This window comes from Eptatretus burgeri, chromosome 3 (genome assembly GCF_056783735.1).
Source record: "Eptatretus burgeri isolate ZD-2024b chromosome 3, Ebu_testis_v1, whole genome shotgun sequence".
In the NCBI taxonomy this organism is placed as follows: domain Eukaryota; kingdom Metazoa; phylum Chordata; class Myxini; order Myxiniformes; family Myxinidae; genus Eptatretus; species Eptatretus burgeri.
This window is the reverse complement of record NC_140963.1, coordinates 23,230,174-23,257,497: the sequence shown is the minus strand read 5'-3', so window position 1 is coordinate 23,257,497 and position 27,324 is coordinate 23,230,174. Positions and strand designations below refer to the sequence as shown.

Genomic DNA, 27,324 nt, shown 5'->3' with positions numbered 1-27,324 from the left:
CCGTTTACCACTGAATTAACACCTGGTGGGATTGACTCAGCCTGTCATCCTTCCGAGGTCAGCGAAATGAGTACCAGTGTACTGGTATAGGGGCACAGCATCAGTGCGATTGTCACACCCCAACAAAATGACCGACCCAGCAGCGAAGCTGCCATATGCAAGAAGAAGAAGGGTCATGTAAGAGAAAGGTAGAGCTGACAGTGAGACAAACAGCAAGGGAACGAATGAACAGGATAGGAGGAAAAGGAGGGGAGCAAACACTGGAACTAGTAATTGTAAACTGCTTGGGTTAGGAAAGGTTACTATGGGTAAAAACAAAGTCAGGGTTCAGAATTGAGGATGACAATGGATGGTGGTCCACTGCTTCCTTGAAGTCCTAGAGGGGTGGTGGTGCACTGCTTCCTTGAAGTCCTAGAGGGATGGTGGTGCACTGCTTCCTTGAAGTCCTAGAGGGATGGTGGTGCACTGCTTCCTTGAAGTCCTAGAGGGAAGAATGAGGCAGAACAGCCTCTGGAAGGTGGTTCCATAGATTAGAGAAGTGAGGAATAAAAGAATTGAGATGTGCAGTCAGCATGGATTTTGGAAGTTTAACCAAGAGGGAGTTACTGGAAGGGCCCTTTCATTCTGGAGTAGAGAGTATAAGTCTGAGGACTGAGAGAGCAATCGTGGAGAATAGACGTTTAAAAAAACAGAAACCACCGAGCTGCCTACAATGTGAAAGCAACAAAATGAAAATGTCTTCAAATGTTTTTACATGTGCAAGTCGACTCATTCCAAGTATCGAGGCAGAGTCATGACCGATTATAATCGAATACTGAATAATTATTGAAGCTAAAACCCTGGTGTAATCTTCCTGGTTGAAGTTGGGCACAGTACTGAACAAATACAGGTACCTCGTCATTTCTTATACCACCCTGATACTTAAAATCGTGAGTTTATGATTTGTCACCTCAATGTTGTTTATACTTCAACATTTAACTTGCTCAAAAAACAATTGCTGTCAAATGTGGATCTTTTTGGGCAGAATCCATATACAAGGTGAGTCGAAAGTAGCGCCCGATTTCTGTTTTTTCGGCTGTCAGATTCTTTCTGGGAAGTCATGTTGTTAATAATTGTCTTGCAGATTATTAATTTTCGTAATTTATTATCTTGCCAAAACGAAGTTTTTGCAAGATATGTTAGTCAGCTTGTATGTTTTTTTGTTTTTTTTTTTGTCTGTAATCACGTATAAAAAATTCTGCAGAGCACAGTTATCATCGGAAATTTTTGTAACTTCGCATATCAGAGGCCTATAGAGATCCCTTTCAGTGCACAAAATTTTGAAGGTCAAGGTCAAAGGGCAAGGTCACTTTGGCGCAAATCAGGGGAGTCGACGAAACACTTATTTTTTGAGTAATTTTGATCGGATCGTCTTCAAACTTCATGGGAATATAGTTCATGGTCTGGCGCTCAGCTGATTAATTTTTGGTGGTGATTCGCCTTGACCTTCATGGTTAGCCCCTCAGGTCAAACATATTTGACCCCAAGGTCAAATTTTCAAGTTTTAGGAACCATATCGTGTTGTACCTCAAATTGAACACATCTATGAGTGCTTTCTAGATATGTCAAGCTTGAGACATTATGACGTCATTTGGTGACATTATGAGGCAAAAGCATATTTTTCATGGTTACTCTGGAGAACGATTCTCATCGGAATCTCTCGTAGGCAGATATTCCTCACGGAGTCGCTTCTGGTGGATAGCAGCTCTGTTCACCTCAGTGTGACCTTAAAGAAGTCACACGTGGTCACCTTTTGGCAAGATACGGGTCACCCTGCGGGTGACATTGGTTTATTTATTTATTGCTTTTGTTTTGCAGGTTATTGCTGCGACTTTGGAAAGTTACTGAATTTGTACCAAATTGAATCATGAATTACCTTTCAATGAATCAACGCATTGTGGCCATGAAACATTCCTACAAATGTAATGAACAACCAACGATGGCAGCACGCCGTTTGGCACAGGAATTCGATATTAACCCACCTCAGGGAAGAAACATACGATTGATTGCCGATAAATTTGAAGCAACAGCGTCGGTAGCCACTGCAAAGAAGTCCGGTCGTCCGAAAACGGCAACAAATATAGCTAAGGCTGAAGAAGCCATCAGAAGACTGGAACAAAGTCTGCAAAAGTCAACTCGCCGTTCATCTGCAGAGTTGGAAGTGGGCCGATCTAGTGTTATCCGTGTCCTTCACCAGAAAAAATGGAAACCTTACATTCCACGCTTACTGCATGTCATTCATGATGGAGATGACGACCACCGTCTTCAACTTGCGAAGAGTTCTCAGCTAAACTTCACGAAGAGGACACAATGCTTGATAACATCTGGTGGTCAGATGAGGCATGTTTTAAGCTTAATGGTACAATTAACAGACACAATTGTGTCTACTGGGCTGCGAATGACCCAAGAATGACAGTTGAGAAGGAGGTAAATTTACCTGGAGTGACAGTTTCGGCAGCCATATCTCCATTAGGGATAATTGGACCCTTTTTCTTTGAGGGATCTGTCACTGCAGAAATTTACCTGGATATGCTGCAAACCTTCTTTTGGCCCAGGGTACAAGATCAGGACTGGTATTTCCAGCATTATGGAGCTCCACCTCATTATGGACGTTATGTTCATCAGTGGCTTGATGAAAACTTTCCCAGAAAGTGGATCGGCCGCCGCGGTCCGATTGAGTGGCGGCACACTCCCCAGACCTTACACCTCCAGATTTCTTTCTTTTGGGGCTCATGAAAGACCTTGTTTATCGTGAAAAGCCTCGTACAATTCAGGAATTGAAGGCTCAAATCACTGCTAAGTTTGAGGAAATTGATATCGAACTCTGCAGACGTGTGTGCCACTCTGTGCCTGCTCGGCTGCAATTGTGCATCGATCACGAGGGAGGGCACTTTGAAAATTGCAAGTAAAACAGCTTGGTACAGTTCCGTAATAATTTTTTCTTGAATAAATGGTTAGATAAACATGTCATTCATTTATTTCTATCTTCTTGTACACTGCAATACAAATGGCAAACAAACAATCAACTGACAGAAATCGGGCGCTACTTCTGACTCACCCTGTATAATGGAGCGTATGTATGTATGTATGTTTGTTTATATGTTTGTATGTATGTATATATGTATGTATGTATATATGTATGGATGTATGACTGTATGTATATATGTATGGATGTATGACTGTATGTATATATGTATATATGTATGTATATATGTACACTAGGTGAATGCACCCGGTGCTGCCCGGGTTCTTTTTGAATGAATTTAATCTTCTATACATATGTCTGACGCGAGCACAGTATCAGTTCGCTATTGGGCCATGGCAGTCATAGGCTAAGGGGGTTGGTGAGGGGGGAACACAACCTCCCCCCCCTCCCCCGGCTGAGGGACCTTGCCACATAGCCTGTAACCTTCCCAGGGCCCATCCCGACATTTTTGTTTCAGTGGTTAGCTCCTATCTTTCCCCTTTCAGGAGATTAGCGTGTGCAGACAAACAAACAAACAGACAAACAAAAACTTAAAATCATATGTTAGATATATTGTATATGGCGTTGGCCCCATGTCAATCGGCTGAACTTGAAAAATTAACATTACGAAATCAGGTGATGACGTCATAATTCGGAAACCGGAAGTCGGAAGTCCAATTATTTTACATCGGGACACTCCTGGGTACATGTTCTGTCAGCATGTGAAGTTTGGTGAGGAACAGTCCAGTACTTTTCACGTACATAGGTCACAGACAAACAGACACACTTTCAACTATATATATATATATATATATATATATATATATATATATATATATATATATATATATATATATATATATATATATATATATATATATATATATATATATATATATTGTTGTGGTTGACGAAATTCGCAAACCACCATTCAGGTCCCTTAGGTGAGATATCTCTGTAAGTATATGTGTAGTTAGGCCCAAACCCGTTGTTTAGAGGGAATAAATGTCATTAATTCGGGCTGCGACCCCTCTAGATAGCCGTTTTTCTTTTACTATCTTTATTTTGGACCAGCCGCCATTACTACCATTACTACCACCACCAACCACGTCTCAACAGCCATCACACAACAACCACCAACCGCAACGCCGCTGCACAACAACAGCCACGACCTTTACCGTCACAACTAGCCCTCGCAACCATCGCATCACCGTCATTCCCGCGCCGCTTGTGGGCACCGATACTGGACTCGTGCAGGGCGCGCACCGAGCAGCGGGTGCAGAGACACCAGCCTTTCCGAAGAAATCGGATCAAAAACGACTCTCGCCCACATCTGTTCCGTCCTATCAGCGAGCATGGGGCGATTTGGCCCCGCCCCCAGGTGCGTCGGAGTAATATCGCTATATGCAGATTCATGGATCAAAAAGCATTCACGCCCACTTTTCCTCTGTCCAATGGGGAGCCAGCCAGAGGTAAAGGGTCGAAGGTGAAAGAGCGAAGCCACGGGGGGCTATAAAGGGCCGCGTTCGCTCGCCAAAAAGGAGTTGAGTTGGGAAGAGTTGGAAGAAGTTGAGTTGGGAAGTCAGTGAAGAGAAGAGTCGGAGAAAGCAGTTGGACGGAGCTGTGGAGAGTTGGAGAGGTGGCGGCGGCGAAGGCAGTCGAGGGGGTGCTCGTGTCAGAGTCGGGGAGCTGCGGAGAGGGGAGGCCGGTAACGCGACCGAGGTCGTGGTGGAGACGCTCGTCACGGGACCCGAGCCAGCGAGATATCCTCATCCCCCCGAGCATCAACAACCCCCTCCTGTTTCCCCCTGCGCTGAGATAGTGCGAGAAGGGGGCCCCGTTCCCACCCCATTGCCAGACACTGTCCGCGAGGCCCGCGGAGTCGGGGCGCCACCGCCATTTTGCGGCTCATCACCAGACGGGTAGGCTCGACGCGGTCTCGGCCCCAGGCCCGTCTGCCCCCATCATCGTTGAGGGTGGTCCCTTTTTCTTTTGCTTTGAGTATATGTGTTGTCGGCGCCGTCTGTGAAGTAAAACTGTATAAGTGTTGCCGTGTGCTCAGTAGTCGGTGGTAGATCTGCATTGTGTTTCACTTTTACATTTGCTTTTTGTGTATATTTGTGGTGTTTCTTCTTTTACATTTGCTTTTGGTGTATAATTGTATATGTGTGCTATCCGTGTGCCATCGCGAAATAAATGTGCTTTATGTTGAACTGTTTTTCCCGTTTTGCTTCGTCTTTTCTTTAATTGAATCTCCATCTTACTTCACGTAAAGGGTTGGTCGTGGGCTAAATACGCCCAATAATTAATCGAACCGTCGAGGCCGACGATAACACCGCTCGGTTATCCCGATAGTACGGAACGGGTCGCTTAAAGTGGCCCGTGTCCGAAGTCGACCTGCGGCGAGGTGCGATCGCCCGGTCTACCCTCCGTATGGGTACTTAGGTAGGTCGAATTTGGCGAGCAACCCTGTCCCACGCGGGGGGCCGATTGGCACGATCGTGGTGAGGCCGAAAGGCCCACCCGTGACTAGTTCCCGGCGTTAGTCCGAGAGGGTCACGACGGGATTGTCCGTCCGGTGGGCGACGTGCCGCGATTCGAGTTACGTGGCCGTTCGCACGCCGGCGGGCGCGAATCCGCAACACTGGTGTCAGGAGTGGGATACAAATTCATCGCCCTCCTCGCGGCACTGGTATCGGAGAACGGGAAAACGGGCTCTCCTGTCTGCAGCTAAATTCACGGGAATCGGTCCAGGGGTGAGAGGAGCGACCCCCGATTCCCTCCAAATTACGAGCGATTCAAATTAACCCTTTACGAGAAATAAGATGGCGTCTCAAGGCGAGCGGGAGCCGGGGGTATTAGAAATGGATGTAGAATGTGTAGAATCCATGGTCCAGGATGAAAACCCCGAGCAGGAAATGTTGGTTGTGCAGGAACACGAACTCGCCCAACTGAACCCAGTGCCCGAAATAGGTGAGGCGGCGGCCGCGGTGTATGACACCTCCCCTCCCCCTCTCCACCAAAACCCCCCGATCCTTGCCGAAACGGCTCAGCTGAGTGCATCCGACATAGCCCAGCTGTGCGCCATGCTGGCGGCAATGACAGCGAGGATGGATGCGAATACACAACAAATGAACGAAAAGATGGATACATTCACAAACGAAATAAAAAGCATGAACGAAAAGATGGAAACAAACATGAAGGAAGAAATGAAAGGGCTGCGGGGTGAGACGCAGAGCATGGGCCGAAGCCTGCAGGCGGGCATGAAGGCAGTGACCAGGGAGCTAAAAATGGCGACTCCACGTGTGGGAGCGAACGAGCTGGGAGGGAGTGCAACAGCTGTCGGGCCCGCGGTGGAGGCGAGTAAGAAAAAAATAATTCGGGGGACGTGTTGGGCGAGGGTCGTGACGGAAAAAGTGACGGTAACCGAGAGGGACAAACTAATTGGGGTGACGGAGACGTGCACGAGGGAGATAACAAGGGAAGAGACGGAAATAATAGTTGAGACAAGGGAGGTAAAGGGTGAAGAGGTGACTGAGTTGGCAGAGACACGGGAGATGGGAACGATAGAAGGAAGACTACACGATGAAGACGGGGATAGAGACGCACACACACACACGGAGGTAGTGGAGGATAATGGGGGTGAGCTCGCGGACTGGGTAGAGACCCGGTGCGAGCAGTTGGATGACCTCCTCCAGGAACGAGGGGAGGGAGTATGCCCCCTTGAGGCGAGTCACGACCAGGTGAGTTCGGTCGTGCTTTGCGAGGTCGAGGGGAGGAGTGCTGTGAACGGGTGCACGGAAAGCTTGGGGGGTATAGAGGTCCGGGAGACTTTTGTGGGGACACGAATCCCCAGTGTGGTTGTCCCTGTGTGTGTGGTGCAAGGTGTGAGTGCGTCCCCGTGTGTGGAAGCGACCCCGTGTGTGAGTGGTGTGGTGGCGATTGTGCCGGAGTACGTGCTTCCCAGCACGCCGTGTGTAAAAGGGGCACCGCAAGTGGAAGAGGCCGTGTGTGTGAGTGAAACGGCCAGTATGAGTGAGGCACCGCGGGCGAGTGCCCCCGCGTGTGTGAGTGGTATGGTTTGTGTGAGGGAAATGGCACGAGTGAGTGGAAGGCCGCGAGTGAGTGGAGCCACGTGTGCGAGGGAGATGGCATGCGTGAGTGAACGGCCGAGTGCAAGGGAGACCGTGTGTGTGAGAGAGCGGTATGTAAGGGAGATGTCGGTCGGCATGTGTGAACATGCAGCCGCGTCTCCCGGTGTGAGTTTAATGGTGAGGTGTGTTAGCGTCGTAACACGCGGGAGTGCGTGTGTCGAATGGCGACGACGGCGACATGTGAGGAAAGAAAGCCGAGTAGCGGCTGTAGTTGTTTCGGGGACCGTGCCGGGTTCACCCAGCAGTGAGCACGAGGTCCGTGCTGTGCAACGCACGAGGCCCCCACGTGCTCGCTTGCGAGAGTGAAGTCCCGGTCCGGAAACGCACGCGGTGGATTTGCCGATCCTGTGGACGGACAAAGTTTAGGCAGGATTATGGATTTGGACCGGACGGGTTCTCCACGCGATCGTGTGTGTTAAGCTCCAACCGGCAGCGCACATGTGTTCGCGTGGGGAACCCCTCAAGACGTGGGGCTTGTGTTTTTTTTATGCGCACGGTGACGTCATGGCTGCACGTGGGGTTGGAATCCGGCAGGAGGGGTATCCCTGCCGGATGGTACCGTCCAAGGAGGGACGAGGAACACGTGCAGCTGCATGACGTGACGGCAGGTGCAAAGTGCGCGAGCTGCGAGTTGCCGCGCTGGTGCTGCGCATGTGAAAAAAAAAAAAAAAAAAAAGCAAGCCTCACTTTCGGGTGCACAGGATTCCTGGGCAAGGGGTGGAAGACCCCCTTGACCAGGGCACAGGATGGAAACTAGTTGAGGGGAAGGGTTAGCATAGCTAGACCGGCTCCATGGGGCAGGGGTAAGTCCTCATGGGGCCCGTGGAATGGATTAGTTCGAGGGATTGTTAGCGAGATTTAGGTTGGGAAAGTTATTTTAGAGATTTGGAGACAGTGACAGACTTGTGAATGTGTAGAGGGGACGTAGTTTAGCTACGTAGTGTTAAAAGGAACGTGCTGTAGTTTAAGGGACGACGTGGGAGCACGAGTTAGTTAGGGGAGGTAGTTAGAAGGATGGCAGAGTTCAGCGGTGTGTGTGTGTGTGTTGAAGAGTTATGAGGTGAGTACATGATGAGTGAGTGAGGCCAGCGGGTCTGTGTGAATGGAGCGAATGGGGAATGCATGGTGCGATGAGTGATTGGGGAGAGGAGTGACTCCCGCCCAAGGGACCCCGGGGTCAGTGTAGAGTGAGTTAGCTGGGTTAGTCAAATTGAAAAATGGAAGTTGTTTTGTTGTTGGTGGGAGTGTAGGCTCGAAACCCGTTTGGAGGGGTGCAGGATCCCTGTTGACGGGCTAGGAGCGTGGCTGCGAAAGGTGAGTATCGCTGAGTGGGTACCCCGGGCACCAGGCTAGTCGGCCGTAGTAGGCCAAGGGCCCATGGGGGGCCGGGATAGCGTAGTGGGCATGGGTGCGCCTGCTTGGTGCGGGTGCCCGGGGCGCCATTAGACGCGTGGGCAGTGTTGTGGGCACGGGTGACCCTCGGAAAGGGGCCTGGGAAGCCAGCCTGCCACGTGTGCGTTTCAGGGGAGGTGCCATGGGGGGCACTCCCCGGTGTTTAGGGAGCTGGTAGGCTCGGAGGCAGTGTAGTGCCCGGGGGTGCCATAGCGGGAGATTCGGCAGAGGGTCGTGCCTGCCAAAGGGAGCCACGCGTCCCAGCCATGAGACCGTGTGAGGGCACGGAGAGAAAATTGGGGGGCGAGGCCCGAAATTGTGAGGACACCAACACAGGCGACGGGAATCTGGGTTGTTAGAACCAATAGTTTAAGCGAGAGGCGCTTGTTGAAAGCCCCGGGGTAGTTTAACAGTTAAATGGATAGGGTAGAATAGGAAGTGTACCCCTCCGCACCATCCATCCCCTCGCTCTCGTTGTGGGCCGCTGGACTCACTTTGGGTTAGATCGCTGAAGTCTGGGGAGGCCATCCTGAGGCTTCGTTGGGCCTCGACACAGGACGCTAGCTCTCCCTTGTTCCCCTCCGGGAAGGGAACGTAGGGGTTGGGAGTAGGCTAGGTGACAGGATAGGTTAGCCGAACAAGGACGATAAAGGGGGTTAGGGGACGATTTATAGTGGGGAAGTAAAAAAAAAAAAGTTGGGGCTAAATTTGGGTTTGACAAATTAAGGGAGTGGGTATAGACAGTCACAGGCAAAGGCGATAGGTTGGGAGGGAGACCGTAGAGTAGGTCCGAGCCCGCCTTCCGAGTGGCCAGCACCACCGTACTACCTCCACCAACCTCCACTGAACGGCAAAGGCTGGCCAGCTTCATCTGCTGGCTGCGTTGCTGCAAGGCAAAGGCCGCCCACTTCATCGGCAGCTGTTGTTTTGCTGCAAGGCCTGTGCCGGCCAACTTCATCGGCTGGCCGTGTTTTGCTTCAAGGCCTGTGCCGGCCACATCATCTGCTGGCTGTGTTCCTTCAAGGACTGTGCCGGCCAGTTCATCTGCCGGCTGTGTTTGCTGCAGCGGCCTTGTTCTGCAGGCTGTGTTTGCCTGATCACCTTTGCCATGCCATGCCCACTGCCCCTGTTCACCAGCCCCGTTCAATTTTTGCTTTGCCCCCCCCCCCGTTCATTGCCATGTGCGCCAGGATCAGAAAGCAACAGTTTGCAAGCTGCGAGAACTGCCCTGTTGGCAGCTGCAACACGGGCCTGCAGTGGCGGCCCGTGCACCATGTTTGCATCCATCCATTCATCCATCCATTCGTTGTGTTCATTGCGTGTGCCACTTGAGCTGGCACGGAGACTGCGTTTGTGCAGCCCATGCACCGTTGTGGTTCACTGCGTTCAGTTAAAAAGGGAAGGCCTTGGACTGCGATTGAGCGGCCGGCCACGTTCCCCATCACCTGCATTGTTTGAGCCAGAGACTGCATGCGAGCAGCCTGGCTCCCTGCTAACTGCTTTCTTTTTGCAGAGTTCATTGATCCTGGGCCATGGTTTAGTGTAAAATTTGTAAGTTAAGGTTAAGATGTACTGTACATATGAGTGCGCCCCCGGCATGTCTGTCTTAGCGCCGGCAATTTTATTTAAGTCGTCCGTGTGAGTGAGTTTGTTTAGGTAGTTACTCAGCCCTCAGGTTATTTATTTTGGGGACACGAATACCATGAATGTCGCACTCAGGGATCCGTAGGTAAAATGTACTAGGGGAAAACTACACATGATGGCACACGAAAATTTGACGACTCGGGACGGGTCTGTAAAAAGGGGAGGGGGTAGTGTTGTGGTTGACGAAATTCGCAAACCACCATTCAGGTCCCTCAGGTGAGATATCTCTGTAAGTATATGTGTAGTTAGGCCCAAACCCGTTGTTTAGAGGGAATAAATGTCATTCATTCGGGCTGCGACCCCTCTAGATAGCCGTTTTTCTTTTACTATCTTTATTTTGGACCAGCTGCCATTACTACCATTACTACCACCACCAACCACATCTCAACAGCCATCACACAACAACCACCAACCGCAACGCCGCTTCACAACAACAGCCACGACCTTTACCGTCACAACTCGCCCTCGCAACCATCGCATCACCGTCATTCCCACGCCGCTTGTGGGCACCGATACTGGACTCGTGCAGGGCGCGCACCGAGCAGCGGGTGCAGAGACACCAGCCTTTCCGAAGAAATCGGATCAAAAACGACTCACGCCCACATCTGTTCCGTCCTATCAGCGAGCATGGGGTGATTTGGCCCCGCCCCCAGGTGCGTCGGAGTAATATCGCTATATGCAGATTCATGGATCAAAAAGCATTCACGCCCACTTTTCCTCTGTCCAATGGGGAGCCAGCCAGAGGTAAAGGGTCGAAGGTGAAAGAGCGAAGCCACGGGGGGCTATAAAGGGCCGCGTTCGCTCGCCAAAAAGGAGTTGAGTTGGGAAGAGTTGGAAGAAGTTGAGTTGGGAAGTCAGTGAAGAGAAGAGTCGGAGAAAGCAGTTGGACGGAGCTGTGGAGAGTTGGAGAGGTGGCGGCGGCGAAGGCAGTCGAGGGGGCGCTCGTGTCAGAGTCGGGGAGCTGCGGAGAGGGGAGGCCGGTAACGCGACCGAGGTCGTGGTGGAGTCGCTCGTCGCGGGACCCGAGCCAGCGAGATATCCTCATCCCCCCCGAGCATCAACAACCCCCTCCTGTTTCCCCCCGCGCTGAGATAGTGCGAGTAGGGGGCCCCGTTCCCACCCCATTGCCAGACACTGTCCGTGAGGCCCGCGGAGTCGGGGCGCCACCGCCATTTTGCGGCTCATCACCAGACGGGTAGGCTCGACGCGGTCTCGGCCCCAGGCCTGTCTGCCCCCATCATCGTTGAGGGTGGTCCCTTTTTCTTTTGCTTTGAGTATATGTGTTGTCGGCGCCGTCTGTGAAGTAAAACTGTGTAAGTGTTGCCGTGTGCTCAGTAGTCGGTGGTAGATCTGCATTGTGTTTCACTTTTACATTTGCTTTTTGTGTATATTTGTGGTGTTTCTTCTTTTACATTTGCTTTTGGTGTATAATTGTATATGTGTGCTATCCGTGTGCCATCGCGAAATAAATGTGCTTTATGTTGAACTGTTTTTCCCGTTTCGCTTCGTCTTTTCTTTAATTGAATCTCCATCTTACTTCACGTAAAGGGTTGGTCGTGGGCTAAATACGCCCAATAATTAATCGAACCGTCGAGGCCGACGATAACACCGCTCGGTTATCCCGATAGTACGGAACGGGTCGCTTAAAGTGGCCCATGTCCGAAGTCGACCTGCGGAGAGGTGCGATCGCCCGGTCTACCCTCCGTGTGGGTACTTAGGTAGGTCGAATTTGGCGAGCAACCCTATCCCACGCGGGGGGGCCGATTGGCACGATCGTGGTGAGGCCGAAAGGCCCACCCGTGACTAGTTCCCGGCGTTAGTCCGAGAGAGTCGCGACGGGATTGTCCGTCCGGTGGGCGACGTGCCACGATTCGAGTTACGTGGCCGTTCGCACGCCGGCGGGCGCGAATCCGCAACAATATATATATATATATATATATATATATATATATATATATATGTATATATGTATGTATGTATATATGTATATATGTATGTACGTATGTATATATGTATCTTTGTATGTATATATGTATCTTTGTATGTATATATGTATGTATGCATGTATAAATGTTTTTATGTAATGTATGTATGTATGTATGTTTCTATGTATGTGTGTATGTTTGCATGTGTGTATGTTTGTATGTATGTGTGTATGTTTGCATGTGTGTATATATGTATGTATTTTTGTATGTATGTGTGTATGTTTGCATGTGTGTATGTATGTTTGTATGTATGTGTGTATGTTTGCATGTGTGTATATATGTATGTATGTTTGTATTTATGTATGTTTGTATGTATGTATGTGTGTATGTTTGCATGTGTATATATGTATGTATGTTTGTATGTATGTGTGTATGTTTGCATGTGTGTATATATGTATGTATGTTTGTATGTATGTGTGTATGTTTGCATGTGTGTATATATGTATGTATGTTTGTATGTATGTGTGTATGTTTGCATGTGTGTATATATGTATGTATGTTTGTATGTATGTGTGTATGTTTGCATGTGTGTATATATGTATGTATGTATGTTTGTATGTATGTGTGTATGTGTGTATGTTTGCATGTGTATATATGTATGTATGTTTGTATGTATGTATGTATGCTTTATACCCATTGCTTGGACAGCTTGTCTGACCCCACCCACAGTTGTACCTTGAAAAAAAAATCATCCATCTGCCATTTTGTTGCAATGGTGTAAGCCTCTTCAGAAGTGTCATATTCACAATCACCATGCCCTCCCTATTATATAAGGTTCCTTTCAGTGTAGAACAACTTAAACAACTGTTAAAAGGATCACAAATATTGAAAGGTTGGAGCCGACAGGCGATTCGGCATCATGGGCCTTGTGAAGAAAACAGTACCTATAGGTCTCAGGCTTCATGTCTCTGGTGCCAGTCTATGTGCCAGTGTAATTGCAATTATCCAAGCTATAACCACAATGTATTATATATGCACATGAGCAGGAGGCACGTTTTTGCTTCACATATGTAACCCAGGTTAATTTTCTTTTCTGGAGTGATCGAGGCAGCGGTTTGTTCCCCATGCACCACCCGAATAAAGGGATGCGTCAGGAAAACATGTTGCACAGTTGGAACAAGATCACCCGTGGGGCAGGAATTCTGCCAGTTACATTAGAAGTCAAATCAAATCTCGCATATGGTTTTGGATGAGCTGTGTTCACGAGCTCTCCTCGCGTTTCCCAACCATCGTTCAGTACCACAAACCACCACCTCCACCATGATCCGTACTATTCCTTCATCGGTGCATGTCATCCTCATCCACAACCATTCTCAATACTTTTCTTTTTATGCTTTCTTGTTCAATTTCCTTGCAGGAAACCTCTGTTGAACATTCTCACCCTGTGGCCTTTTAGATTGAGAACATAACGCCCGAGTGGTCTCGGCGTATCCGGGCGATGTTTGGTGCTGCAAATTACTGGAACATCATATTGTACAATGTGCTGTCCATCAACAGCGTTCCATTTGCAGAGCTGGCAGCCAGCAGGCTGTTCTTCCATGGTAAGTGCATGTTATGGTTGGATCTGACGCAGTATAAGCACGCTGGAAAAACCACATGATACAATGCATTTCATTGGTTTGGTTGCTATTTATTTGTTGACAGTGATGATAAAACTGTATTTATTAAAATCGATGCAATGGCAATTGAGCACAAAAGGTGGCAATGTGGTCTGATCAATCCTGCGCCATATCTAATTCCCAGAACCCCCATGTACAGATACTGCATGGCATGTGTTAATTACGCAGCTCCCAATTACACAAGGAGATAATTTGGCCTGGCCAAAGCATACAATGTAGAATAAAGAACTCGTCTTGCTTATGAAGGCTAGTGTCTCTCTGCATCTGCGAACAGGTACTGCATTCGACAAAATTAACAGAACATTGATTGAGTGAGGTATGCAAACTATGATGGGGCGCAGGGAGAATATGATGTTTCAGGCATTAACCCTTCGTCCTCTTTTGCACCAAGCAACGAAGGATTCTCCTTGCTTCCCAAGGCAGTTAGCATACCTTGGTCAAAGTTCTGTAGATTTCAACCATTATGGCATACAATGGCTTACGCTTTTCAGACAGAACGAGAACCTGAAAGGGTAACCCAAACACTCAGACCACCTCTACACTAATCGATCCCTTGATACCCTACAAAATATCCTCCATCCCCCTGATGTCTTTTTCCGATTTCTGAACTGTAAAATAGGCAAGTTTGCGATTAAAAGTCCAAATCTTATTCTTCAGATTAGCTGTGACATCACACTTGGAAGGAGACCACCACGTCCACACTGTCTACAGGTTACATCGTGAGATGATTTAACTCAAACAGCGAAAAATGTTCGATTTTCCACAAGTCTGCCGCATCAATGCGTCCTTCCATCAATCCATCCATCCATTGGGGACATACTCTGTGCAGAGCGTCGGTGCTGCTTAAGCAGTCTTCTTGGCTATTGGACACAATCCTGGACGGGTCGCCACTCCGACACAGGATACCACCAGCAAGCTGGTACTCATTTTGCCGACCTCAGAAGGATGGCAGGCTGACTCAACCCCACCAGGTATTAATTCAACAGCCAAACAGGATTTGAACTCAGGACCTGAGGATCCTAAGCCCACCACTCTCGTCAATAAGCCAACACCAGGCATGATGCGTCCTTAGTGCTTGTAGAGTAATACAAACTAAGATGGTTTCATGCTGCACCAACGGCCAAAAGATCCGAGGGTTACTAGGAGTCGGACGAGGTTTGCCCAAAATACCCGAGTGTTGATCGGACGTGGAAAATGTTCGCTTTTGTGCTCGGAACGTATTACAGAGCACTGCTATGAAACAACAGAGATAGCTAGATATTGTGGTTATCACTGTTATGTTATGAAACAACAGTATGTGTGTATTATCATCAACTCCTCAGAGAGAATTTGACCGAGGACACCAACATTTTCAGGGTGATTAGGTGATTATTATTATTATTTTTTTGAGACAAAATGTTCGTTTTGTCCCCTCCACCATCCCCGATCAACCGTCACCCCCACAACTCCCACCACCATCCCAAACCCCCTCTACAATACCCACCACCATCCCACAACCCCTCCACCATCTCCCACTCCCCCTCCACAATACACACCACCATCCCCCACTGTCCCCCATCAACCATCACCTCCACAATTCCCACCACCATCCCACACCCCCTCCACAATACCCACCACCATCTCACACTCCCCTCCACAATAAGCACCGCCATACCACATCCCCCCTCCACCATCCCCCCACAATCATCACCTCCACAATACCCACCACACCTCCCCCACCTCCACTGTTCCCACACTTCCGCCTTCTTCCTCTGAACACAAGGCTCAAAATGATTCGGCTCCACAATTTTCCTGAAGGTGTTTCCATCACTAATTTTGTCTCCAATAGTTTCTTCAAAATCCCGCTGATCACTTTCAACATTCTGAGAACCTTTGGAGTCGCTCATTACAATGCAATCAGTATCGGAATCCAAACTCAACATGCACTGTTTCTCTGTGTAAAACTGCTGTTTGGATCAAGATGGCTTCAAGGTGTGACTGATGTCACTGGCAAAATCGAAAATTGATACTCTTGGGCTTTTTTGTGATTGGCAAAAAAAAATGACAAAAAAGGTAACAAATCTCATCTGAGTCTCTCTCAGCAACCGCTCGTTGGACACAAAGTCCGACCAGCAATAGCCAAGGATTCTCTGAAGTGACCTGGTACCAAAGGAATCAAGTCTCCATCTCAGATCCTTGGTCAGAGTCCAAGTCTCACAACAGTAGAGTAAGACTGGAAGCACCAAGGACCTGAAGACTCAGACTTTCGTCCTCCTGCACAGGTACCAACAGTGCCACACCCCATGATCCAGTAAATCCATGATTCCCCAGGCAGACCCAGGCATCTATTGACCTCTGGCTCACAGCTAGTGGAGACATGGATATCACTGCCAAGGTAAGTGAGTCTTTCCGGGACCTCAACATCCTCACCACAAACAGGTACAGATAAGATAGCAGCATCCAAGATGTCATTGAAAGCCTGCATCTTCGTTTTGACCCAGGAAACCTGTAATCACAGCGGCTCCGACTCCTCATTCAGCACCTTGAGGACCCCAAAAGGATATTTAAACTCTCCGCAAAGATGACTGCATCATCTGCGAAATCAAGGTCAGACATCTTGACATTCCCAAACGATGCACTGCAGCTTGATCTCTCCGACATCCTCCCCAGAATCCAGTCCATACAAGTGCTGAAAAGTGTGGTGGTCAGTGCAGACCCCTGACAAACACCAGCAACAACTGGAAATAAGTTGGGGATGGTACAACCACATCTCACCGCACTCTCAGTACCAGAGAATAGTTCAGACATAAGATTGATCAGTTATGGTGTCACCCCACGATGAATGAAAATCCTCCTGAGGGCATCCCGATTCACTGAATTGAACGCTTTACACAGATCAACGTAGGCTGCAAGCAGCCCCTGCCGAAACTCTCGTCTGTGTTCGGTGAGGACCCGAAGTGCAAGGATACGGTCAATCGTTGAACTCTTTGGTGTAAAGCCTGACTGCTCTGGACGCTGGTGCTCAAGCAGATGGTGGCGAACTTTCTCAAGAAGTATCTGAGCAAAGACCTTGCCCGGCACTGAAAGCAGCGTCACCCCTCGGTAGTTGTTGCAGTCTTGGCAATAACCCTTCCCCATCCAAAAAGGTACAACAAGTCCCCTCTTCCAGTCAGTTGGAATGATGCCTGTGTTCCAGGCAGAGCACATAACTGCATGTAATGACACAAGTACAGTATTTCCACCAGCCTTGAGAAGTTCAGCATGGATGCCACAGATCCCAGGAGCTTTACCCCATTTCAACTGGTTCACCACAGCCTGTGTTTCCACAAAGGAAGATCACAGTTGATTGGAGGGTCAGCAACAGGGAGAGGAACACCCCTGAAATATCATTCAACAGCTGGTGGGTCAGCCTGGTACAGCAGCTCAAAGTAACCGCCCAGCGGGTCTTCACTTCGGCATCCTTTGTCAAGAGCCCACCACCTTCTGCTCTAACTGCTGTACACCGAGGGATGGGCTTAGAGGAACGCAATGCCTGAATTGTCCTGTAAACAAGACGCGAATCCTTCATCTCATAATACGCTCGTTGACCGGTGTTACCTCAATTATCATTGAAGTCAACTTATTAGACACAGCTGCAGCAACTCCTTGGGCATGGAAACCATCAGAGCGACCAGACCAAGAGTAGGTGCAACCACCCACCATGATCTCACCCCAATCCGGTCTCTGAACCCCAGAGAGTGCTGCAATACCAATGTCCAAACGCTTGAGCTCAGATGATAACAGAGGCACGTTATCATCCTCTCTTAGGGATAGGACATTCCAGGCACCCACCCGAAGGGACTGCCTCAGGTTAACCCAAGGAGACCGCCGTCTGGTGGACGACACCTCAGCACCACTCTGCCACACACCACCGCAATCTGACCCTGGATGTTTACCCCGTGCATTTCCTCCCATCAAGGAATGGGGGTCCCAAAGGTTTTGCCCCAAACCTGTTATCTGGTGAGCTCCCCTGCAAAGGACAGCAGCACAGAAGGTACTCCCACGGAGTTTTCAGTTTTCCTTGCGTTGTTGTTTCTTAAAATGAACACATTTAATGAAAATAGACTTTTATTTACTTCACATTATTATCATTACCTTTTGAATTATTGTCCTTTGTAAATATTTGTCTAAGTTGAGGTGCCTCTGCACACGGACTTGAATACAGACAAAGGAAACAAAATAAAAACAAAACCCTTCCTTTGTTCTTGTACTTTGCTTGGCCCAGAGGTGGTCTTTGTGGATCTTGAAATTGAGGTGCTTCCACCAGCACGTGCAGATGCGCGCACCAAGTCGCTTCCTCCGTAGCAGGACAAACGTACGCCAGGCAATCCGTGAGCGGCACTCAACACCAAGGCTCAGAGACCCAGTGCAGCTGCTTCGTACATCGATCGTCCTAACCGACCCGCTATTTAACATACACAAGGCTCGAAGTCCGTTCCTCATGACCCAACCAAGAGCCAAAAGCCAGCGTCTTGCTTTACCATATGAGCCAAATCACCTCAACACTAGTACAAGAATCGTGCCGTCCTGTTCGTGCGTCTGTACAAGGAAAGCCAGCCACAAAACCATGTCCTTACAGGCCATCTCCTGACTACGTTATTTCTCGACTGCATGCGTTCCTTCCCTCAACTCAACTCTGCCTCGTGCATGCGCTCACCCTGAACTCCACTCTCCTCTGAATTTGTGCGTGTGCTCAACCCGAACTCCACTCTCCTCTCCAAATCAAAATGCACAACCAACGTTTTCTCCTCCGGGTCGTGGCTTGCTCGCACAAAACCTGGGAAGGCGGGACCACTGCCTGCTCTGCACGCCTGGCCAGCCTTTGACATCACACCCATCAATCATCAGCCTCGGGGTGTGACTTTGCCCGCCATCACCCTTGGAGGCAGGGCTTCTGCCTGCTTGGCACGTTTGCTTGTAGTTGTTTTAGGGACGTGTTTCCCCCACCTTTATTGCCGATCTTAAAATATAAAAACAGAGGGAAAAGTCACAGAGGGGCGATCACATACTGGGGAACTTATTCTTACTCCCTGGCTAATTAACACTGCACCACCCCCCTCCCTCCCAATGTGGTGACGCATACCACTTAAGCTCACAGTTACCCTACCTAATTACATCGAGATGCCTCCTACACGTCCACGGACCAAACCACTCTATTCGATCCTAAATTCCCTATTAAATTCCTCCATCTACCCCCACAACCGTAACACGTTTATACATCCCCCTTCTGAAGACTGCATTCCCCGGTGGATGCCACAATACCAAACATTACCTGCGGGGCCATCCCAATTTCCCTATTCCAAATTTCTGTGAGCCCTGTGTCTCTGGTACAGGTTAGTGACATGGATTCAGTGAACGTTCCCTCACACACTCACACATAAACTCAATATCAATCATTCATTCCAACCCTGCAAGACCATGGCTTAAATGTTATTCTACACATGTGTGATCCTCAACTGGGCAGCGGTGAGGTACCATTCAATAATAATGGTTGGGGTACTTCGAGTTGCGGCGTCCGCAGTCCAAAGACAAGTCGCTCGACATACGACTTCTTTGCCCCCCCCCCCCGAACTATTCGGTCCCTGACAGCCTAACAGATCTTTTACTGTATATCCAACCAGAGAGGGTCTCCTCACATACAGGATCTTACGCAGCCTCATACGGCTTGCCAGAGGTTCCTTATCGCTGGTCACCCAAATCAGACCTCCCCTCCAATGGGTCTCCATTTCTCCACACATCCAGGCTCTCACGCAGCCTCATACACATCCAGGATCTCATGCAGCCTCAGATACTACCAGCTGCCAGGCACAAATTACCTCAGGGGGAGCCGCAGTCACTGCTCCTCCAGAGCTTGATCCATTCCTGCGGACCCACATGTCTTCCCCACCCACACAGTCCAACATCTCATTTCCTCCCCTGCTGTCATTCAATTCTCCAACAATGCAATGCAAAATAGTCATGATCATGTTCCTCTACTGCCATGGCCTGCTTACATGTTATAATTCGCATTCTTGCTCAAATCAATTCAATTCGTCCCACATAACAGACTTCAACTCCACAAGCCAATTCTGGTTATCAAAAAACCAATCCCTTTACCGACCATTGAGTCACTCACCTGCTCCCATTCCAATTACCCATGTCCCAATTTCTTGCAAAATGGATCCCTTGGGACAGTAAGCATCAAAACACTTCACCCTAAGTATAAGTCGTCGCAGGTTGGTCGGGTCCAAAAGTGTCATCCACCCCTTCTAAATTTTCTTCACACCCTTCAATCTGCCCCTGTGGATTCCTTGCTTTCAAACTCCCTGGATTCCAAACTTTTTTCCTCTATTTTTATTTTTATTATTTTAAAAAATTGCCTATTATTCGAAAATCTTGTAAATCACCCTTGATAATGTGTGGGTGTAATCGTAGACTTCAAGCACACCCTCAATCAGGTGTCAAATAATCAGAACAACCACAATAACTGCATCTACAAACATTCTGCAAGAGGCAGCAGGATCGATGTCTGCAATCCCCTACAGGATCTGGTTGACCCAAATTTCTCTCCTCCTCTCCCAGAAGCCTACATCCCTCTCCAGGGCCTGGTAAACCCATTGTTCTCTCATCCACTCTCAGTCGATGCCTAAATCCTCCTCCGGAATCCAGTTGGTCTAGAGTTCTTTCATCCATTCCCAATTGATGCCTATATCCCTCACGACCCAACAAAGTGCCAAAGGCCAGCATCTTTCTTCACCACGTGAGCCAAATCACCTCAAGCCGAAAACAAGAATTGTGCCGTCCTCTTCGTGCTTCGAAGGAGAGCCAGCCACAAAACCATGTCCTTACAGGCCATCTCCTTACTACATTCTTTCTCGACCGTGTACGTTCCTTCCCTCAACTAAACTCTGCCTCCTGCGTGTGCTCACCCTGAGCTCCACTCTCCTCTCAGAATCAAAATGCGCAGCCAACGTTTTCTCCTCCGGGGTGTGACTTGCTCGCACGAAACCCGGGAAGGCGGGGCCACCGCCCACTCGGCACGCCTGGCCAGCCGCTGACGTCATGCCAATCAATCATGAGTCTCGGAGGCGTGACTTTGCCCGCCATTACCCTTGGAGGCAGGTTTTCTGCCTGCTCGGCATGTTTGCGTGTCGTAGTTTTAGGGACGTGTTTCCCCACCTTTATTGCCGATCTGAAATACAAAAACATCGGTAAAAGTCACAGAGGGGCGACTACATACTGGGGGGAACTTATTCTTACTATCTAGCTAATTAACACAGCACCCCCCCCACCCCCCGGAACACTTAAGCTCACAGTTTCCCGACTTAGTTCCATCGAGATGCCTCCCACACGTTCACAGACCGAACAACTCTATTCAATCCGAACTTCCCTCTTAAATTCCTCTATCTAACCACACAACCATAACAATATGTATTGCATATGCATGATAAGCTGTATCATACTATTCGTCGAGAGTCGATGCTGCGAAAGCAGTTTATTGGCAAGGGTTATAATTGGTGGTTTGTCATTGCCTTCCCAGCAGTAGTTAGAGCAGGAATTTGTAATTTGGCCATGGTGCCGGCGATAGCTTGCCTAGTCGACACGAAGGACACAGTGGGATTTTTAACGTCCACCAACTGAAGGTCCAGTCACACCTTGACGTTTTAGCCAGCTTATGCCGATTTTTGAAAAAATTGTCTAAAACGCTGGCACACGTCGAATACGTTATGGGTAAGTTTTGATAACATTAAGAGCACGCTGAAAAACACTGCCATATGTCGTAGTTCGCTGGCTTTCATCGTTGTACTTTGCCGTTGTCCTCAAATTTTAGCATGCTTGAAATTATACGACTTATGCCAGCGTATGACTCACAAGTTCCGCTACGCTGGCCATAAGTTGTAGGCACGTTATGCAGTCGTTGACACACGTCAACACACATTACGTGTAAGTTAATCATATGTCGAGACACGTCGAGGTAATGTTGAGCGTACCCGAAACTTATTTCTAACCTATTAGTTAAAGTGTTGTAGGTACGTTACGCGATCGTTGACACACGTCCAAACACGTTACTTGTAAGTTAATCATAAGTCGAAGCACGTCAAGGTAATGGTTAGCGTCAGTGTTCCAGACTCCCTGGTTTTTTTTTTTTTCTTCCGTATGACGGTGATGTTGACACTTCGATTTCTAGTGCGGTTATGATTTAAATCGTTGAGCGGCAGCCTATTAATTATATTATATTATAACCACACTAGAAATTGAAGTGTCAACATCACCGTCATACCGAAGAAAAAAAAAAACAGGGAGTCTGGATCACTGACGCTAACCATTACATCGACATGTTTCGCCTTATGAGTAACTTACAAGTAACTTTTGTCGACGTGTGCCAACGATCGCATATCATGCGTACAACTTATTCCCATCGCATGCAGAACCTGTGAGGCATACGGCAAGTACGTCGTAAAATGTTTAACACGTTTAAAAGTACAAGACGTACTCCACTTACTACGACATATGATAGCATACTTTAGCGTTCTATTCACGTATACCAAACTTACCCAGACCGTATTCGACGTGCGCCAGCATTTTAGACACATTTTTCAGAGGTCGGCATACGCTGGCAAGATCGCCAAGGTGTGACTGCGATTTCCATTTCTTCCATTTCTTCCATTTCTCCGGCGGTTATGATTTGAATCATTGTGATCTCCGTGATCTTTTAATATGCTACGCCATGTGATCGTCGGTGAATCGTGCAGCGCGCTATGCATAAGTTAGACTATCGTTGGGCATAGGTTGTGAACGCCGACAACAGGTGAAGCATTCATTGGTATAAGTTATCTATAAGACAAAGAAACGTTCTGTGTCCGTTACAAATATGTTATGCAGACGACCAACTCGTTATGAATACGTCCGAATCTTTAAAAAAAAAAAACATCAAAAGTTCAGCGTAAGCCAGCGTTTTACATACATTTTGATATGTTGCCATTGCTGGCTAAAACGTCAAGGTGTGCCTGGGCCTTTATGCCAGCAGATGGGACGCCCAGTTTAACGTCCATCTGAGGGACAGCACACACACTGATGAATCACCCTGCCTGTGAAACACCAGGATGACAGTTGATAGCTAGGTCGAAATTCTATCCCAGGCTAAAGATGAGTGTTCGTAGAGTTCAGAGATGAGTGTTCGTACTGATATGCTATCCTGCGAAACCAGCATATTACAGGACACACATGATGGAAATTTTGACTCCCACTCCCTCCGCACCCCTTGTCTTTCCACAAAGCACACTCCAGAACTTTAATTCCATGATTTCTAATGATGCTGCTAGAACATCTCCCATGCAATTAGTAAAGTTTAGGCTTAACAAAATACTGTATAATTTATTTGGAATAAATTTCAAATATAAAACCCTGATGGAACGTGTAAGATTAATTGTGATTTTCCCACCTTACAGCTCTTGCCTTTTTATGGAAATGTCAGCATTACAGGCATGTGGATGGAAATGCTCCCCCGAAGGCTCCATGAGGCACAAACTGTGTTCCAATGATAAGACCCATCTGTCCGAGTTCTGGGACTGAATCTCTTGCCGTTATTGAAGTGATTTGATTTGTTAGCGGATCAAAGTGCTCCCCAACAACGATGTATTAGTATCCATATAGTGAGTGACATGATGATGCTCTCATCTCGAATGTAAAATCGTTCAGTTGTGATTTATTGAGATCAACTGTGCAAAGATATCTTCAAACCCATGCCATGACTTTGACTGCATCACCTCCCTTTTTGTTTTTTCTTCTAAATCTCCAGATCACTTATTCTGGAATGAAACTAGCCAAGTTATTGCCACAATGCATTGAAATGAAGAGGAAGCATTCCAACTATATTGAAAGGGCAAACGTCTGGTTCTGCCACTCAGTGGGTTCAAGTTTATTGTGCTAGATTCCTCTTACAAACCAAGGCACTCTCATGACATTTGGGAGAGAAGGTTCACAATTGAGGATTTTAGAAATTGTACCCAAGTTGTTGACCTTTGACCTATATTGACCTCAAAAACAATGGGTAGTTGAATTTGATGACCAAATGTGCAAATCCTCTTCAAATTTCAAGTCAGTCGGAAGAAAAATGACGATTTTATTAATTTGGCCTATGTTTACCTTTTGGCCGATGCTGACCTCACGTCGATTGACAGTTGTAATGACGTCGCAGGGTACCTCCCATCTCCGAAAGTTTCAGAACGATCGGCTGAGCAGTTTGGGCTGGAGGCAAGCGGACAGACCGACAAACAAACAAACCAACAAACGAATGGAACGGATCAACAGACTTGGCAAAAAAAATTGCAAAAAAAAATAAAATGAACCTTAAAAAATATTTTTGCCAAGTAACAAGCTAGCTGAACCGATCAACATACTTGGCAAAAAAATGTGGTTTTTTGGCAAAATAACAAACGGACCCAAATGCAAATACCTTCTGCAGAGGGTGATTCATAGTTATTTAAACCTCTGAAATGGTTGATGAAGATTCCTTGAGGAATAAAAAGGATATTGAACTGTTCTCAGCCCTACCTCCAATCAGGCTGCTTGTGATGCAAACAAAATGTGCTGTAAAAGCAGAAACAAAATTGCATGGGAATTAATTGGCACAAACAGAACAAAAAGTGTAGTCACATTTGCACAAACAATACATTTTTCAGTTGAAGAACAGCGTCACTCTGCGATAGAAAATTAGGTAGATATTGTATTTGAAAGCAGATCAGTGTGAAAGATAGCTTGCTGGCTGATTTGTTTAGTTTTGTTTTCTCAGGTTTTCCACTCACCACCTTGTTGGTGTGGATTGTGACGTATTGCGGTGTGCAACTTGTCATGGAGAAGGATCGCTTGGAGGAGAAGGAGAAGGAGAAAGTGAAGATCCAGTAAGTTTACGAAGAATAGCATCTCAACACTCCTGCATGAAATGCCCCCATGGACATCAAAATCTTCCAGAAACATGATCTGAAATGAGAAGTCTCTGCACTCAAGAGCAAGTCATCGTTAGCCTTCGACAATCTCTGCAAGTAGTTTGGAGCACACTTGCACAAAGCTCCATAAAGGTACATGCTTTTTACATACGACTGAAGGTATAATGCTTTGCCTTAAATGGCTATCGCATGTCTTTTAAATTATATCTGAATATTCACATCACGCTATTTAAACCCCACTGAAAAGGCATCGCAGGCAGATTTTCAATTTCTTCATTCTTGCATTCTTATTTCTTCTTTTTACTCACTCGCTCTCAATTCTGTGCAAAACATTGGCAACTGAGTTCCAGATTGGTGTGTGTGTGTGTGTGTGTGTGTGTGTGTGTGTGTGTGTGTGTGTGTGTGTGTGTGTGTGTGTGTATGTGTGTGTGTGTGTGTGTGTGTGTGTGTGTGTGTGTGTGTGTGTGTGTGTGTGTGTCGCAGTTGTTGGACACGATTAATTCAATCATTCATTTGTTGCACACATGTCATCCATAAAAGTCTCTCCTGCAAAAGTATATTAAATTTCTTCTCATTTTAAATGTCCTTTAAATGATTTTCCACAAACTTTAATGTCCTGAAGTATGTTGTTTCGGAATCTCCTTCAAGCAGATGTCCACATGGACTGGGATTAACTACATTTACTCACATGATGAAAACAGAAGGAAAAAAAACCCCCAAATTAAACAAAGAATATTTGTCTGTGTGATTCATTGAATTCGTGCCCATTGTCTTTCTTATGTGACATTAAGTTCATATTTTGATTCATTTTGGGGCAGCTATCATTCTGTAGCCATGAGTCCTGGTTTTCTTGGTCTGTTCTAGATTTGTATACAAATGTCTATTTTGGGGAAGTCATCTTAAAACTTCAAAATGTTTAAATAATAACAATTGCATTGAATAAAGTTATAAATAAATTTTTGGTGAAATGCTCAGTGTTGAATATTACTTTCCGCTCAATAATTACAGACTGGCAATTGACAGTTTAATGACAAAATAAGTGAATGCAAATTAATATTAATAATAGGCAGATTACGATTGCAAATTTACTTCTGCAAAAACAATAGAAGACCAACATTCCTGTTAGTCCATGGGCCATGGGGTTTATCGGTATCGAATTAGTGGCAATTGTTTATGATGTTTTTCAGTTGGGTACATGTCTCAGGCATCATTTAAGCCTGGGTAGCCCTCGCAATATGGTAGCTTAATAGTGGTTACCCTCGATAGTCTGTTTTTTAGGTAGTATAAGTGATGAAAATAGAAATTTCATTAATATTTTACAAAATATTGACCACAATGACCAAAACTTGTTTTCAATATGTATCAAATAAATTAACAATGATTTGTAAACACAAAAAAAATGATTAATTTTAAGATTTTTCCATTTTTACCACAAAATTAGCAAAAAAAAAGCCTCACATTTGATTTTGCGTATGGGCGTTTTATTCAATATTTATAAAACTAATGGAGATAAAGCTGTGCTTTATGCAAGAAAAACATCCTAAATTATTGCTAGTAACTGGTAATGCATCAGAAATTCATAAACATATTTGGCTTTTTTAATATTTTACATTTAGCTACCCTACCCCCCTAAATTAGAAAAAATATGCTTTTTTCATCCATTTGCTTAATGATGTACTGTACAGCATGACATGGCATATTAGATTACTGGTTATCACTCTTGTCTATTTGTTAACATCACTAGGAATTTAATAGGTTACCAAAGCACTTTGGAGTACTACAAAACCGATAAACTAACGCACTTTAGAAAGTCAATCTTCCTCCTCATATTCCTCATCCATTTCCTTATGGAAGTGTGGTCCTTCATCATTTTCCTCATCATCTTGTAGTCTGTTTTCACAGGTTTGTAACTTGCACATCAAAGTGCACTTCAGTCCATTTCCTATGCATGAGCAATGTGGAGCTTTGCAAACTCGACAACAGATACAACTCAGTAGATCAAGAACTGTCTGTGGAGCAGGCAATCCAGTCATCCACTTGACACCTAGGGCACTGTTGTCTTCTAGAGTCCAGCCATGTCCAACTGGATCAGGAGCACAAATCTCTTGCTCTAAGCTACATCTCCAAATGGCTGCCTGGTAGTTAGCACGGAGAGTGTGTTGATACAGTGTATCATGACATGGATGCAGTTGTGAAGAGTCCCCTTCCCCTTTTAGAGTGCAGGACATCAGATAGCGACATTCATTGATATCACAACAGCTTAGCAGTTGTGGCAGATACATTCTGCAAGTGAAGGCCTCACTTTCCCCTAGTTTCAGCATGAATGAGGTCTTGCCCAAAGAACTTGATTTGCCTGTTGGCTGAAACTGTTAGGTTTTCATCGCCACATGTTCCTGCTATTACTGTGCGATAAAAATGAATTACAGATGTAGACAAGAATGCATCTGCATTGTTCAATTCATCTTGCTGTTGGGGCCATATTTCTGTATGATTATGGGCCAAAATATCAGCACGAAGTATCAATGCTGCTTTTGTCAATATTGTCCTATTGTCAGATTCATTTGACTTCAGGATGCTTAGTTC

At 46.8% G+C, this 27,324-nt stretch overlaps 1 protein-coding gene across 6 annotated transcripts in view; it reads left to right on the top strand.

The window, feature by feature from the left end:
* The window catches only part of HHATL (hedgehog acyltransferase like), a 91,067-nt gene extending 65,352 nt beyond the window's left edge, over positions 1–25,715 (top strand). For all 6 annotated transcript variants that reach the window (XM_085872691.1, XM_085872696.1, XM_085872695.1 and 3 more), the window contains 2 exons: positions 13,576–13,720; positions 24,588–25,715. In XM_085872691.1, coding sequence (XP_085728817.1) covers positions 13,576–13,720; positions 24,588–24,700 — 258 coding nt within the window. In that variant the 3' untranslated portion in view covers positions 24,701–25,715. The remainder of the gene's footprint in view (positions 1–13,575; positions 13,721–24,587) is intronic.
* Positions 25,716–27,324: the final 1,609 nt, after the last annotated feature.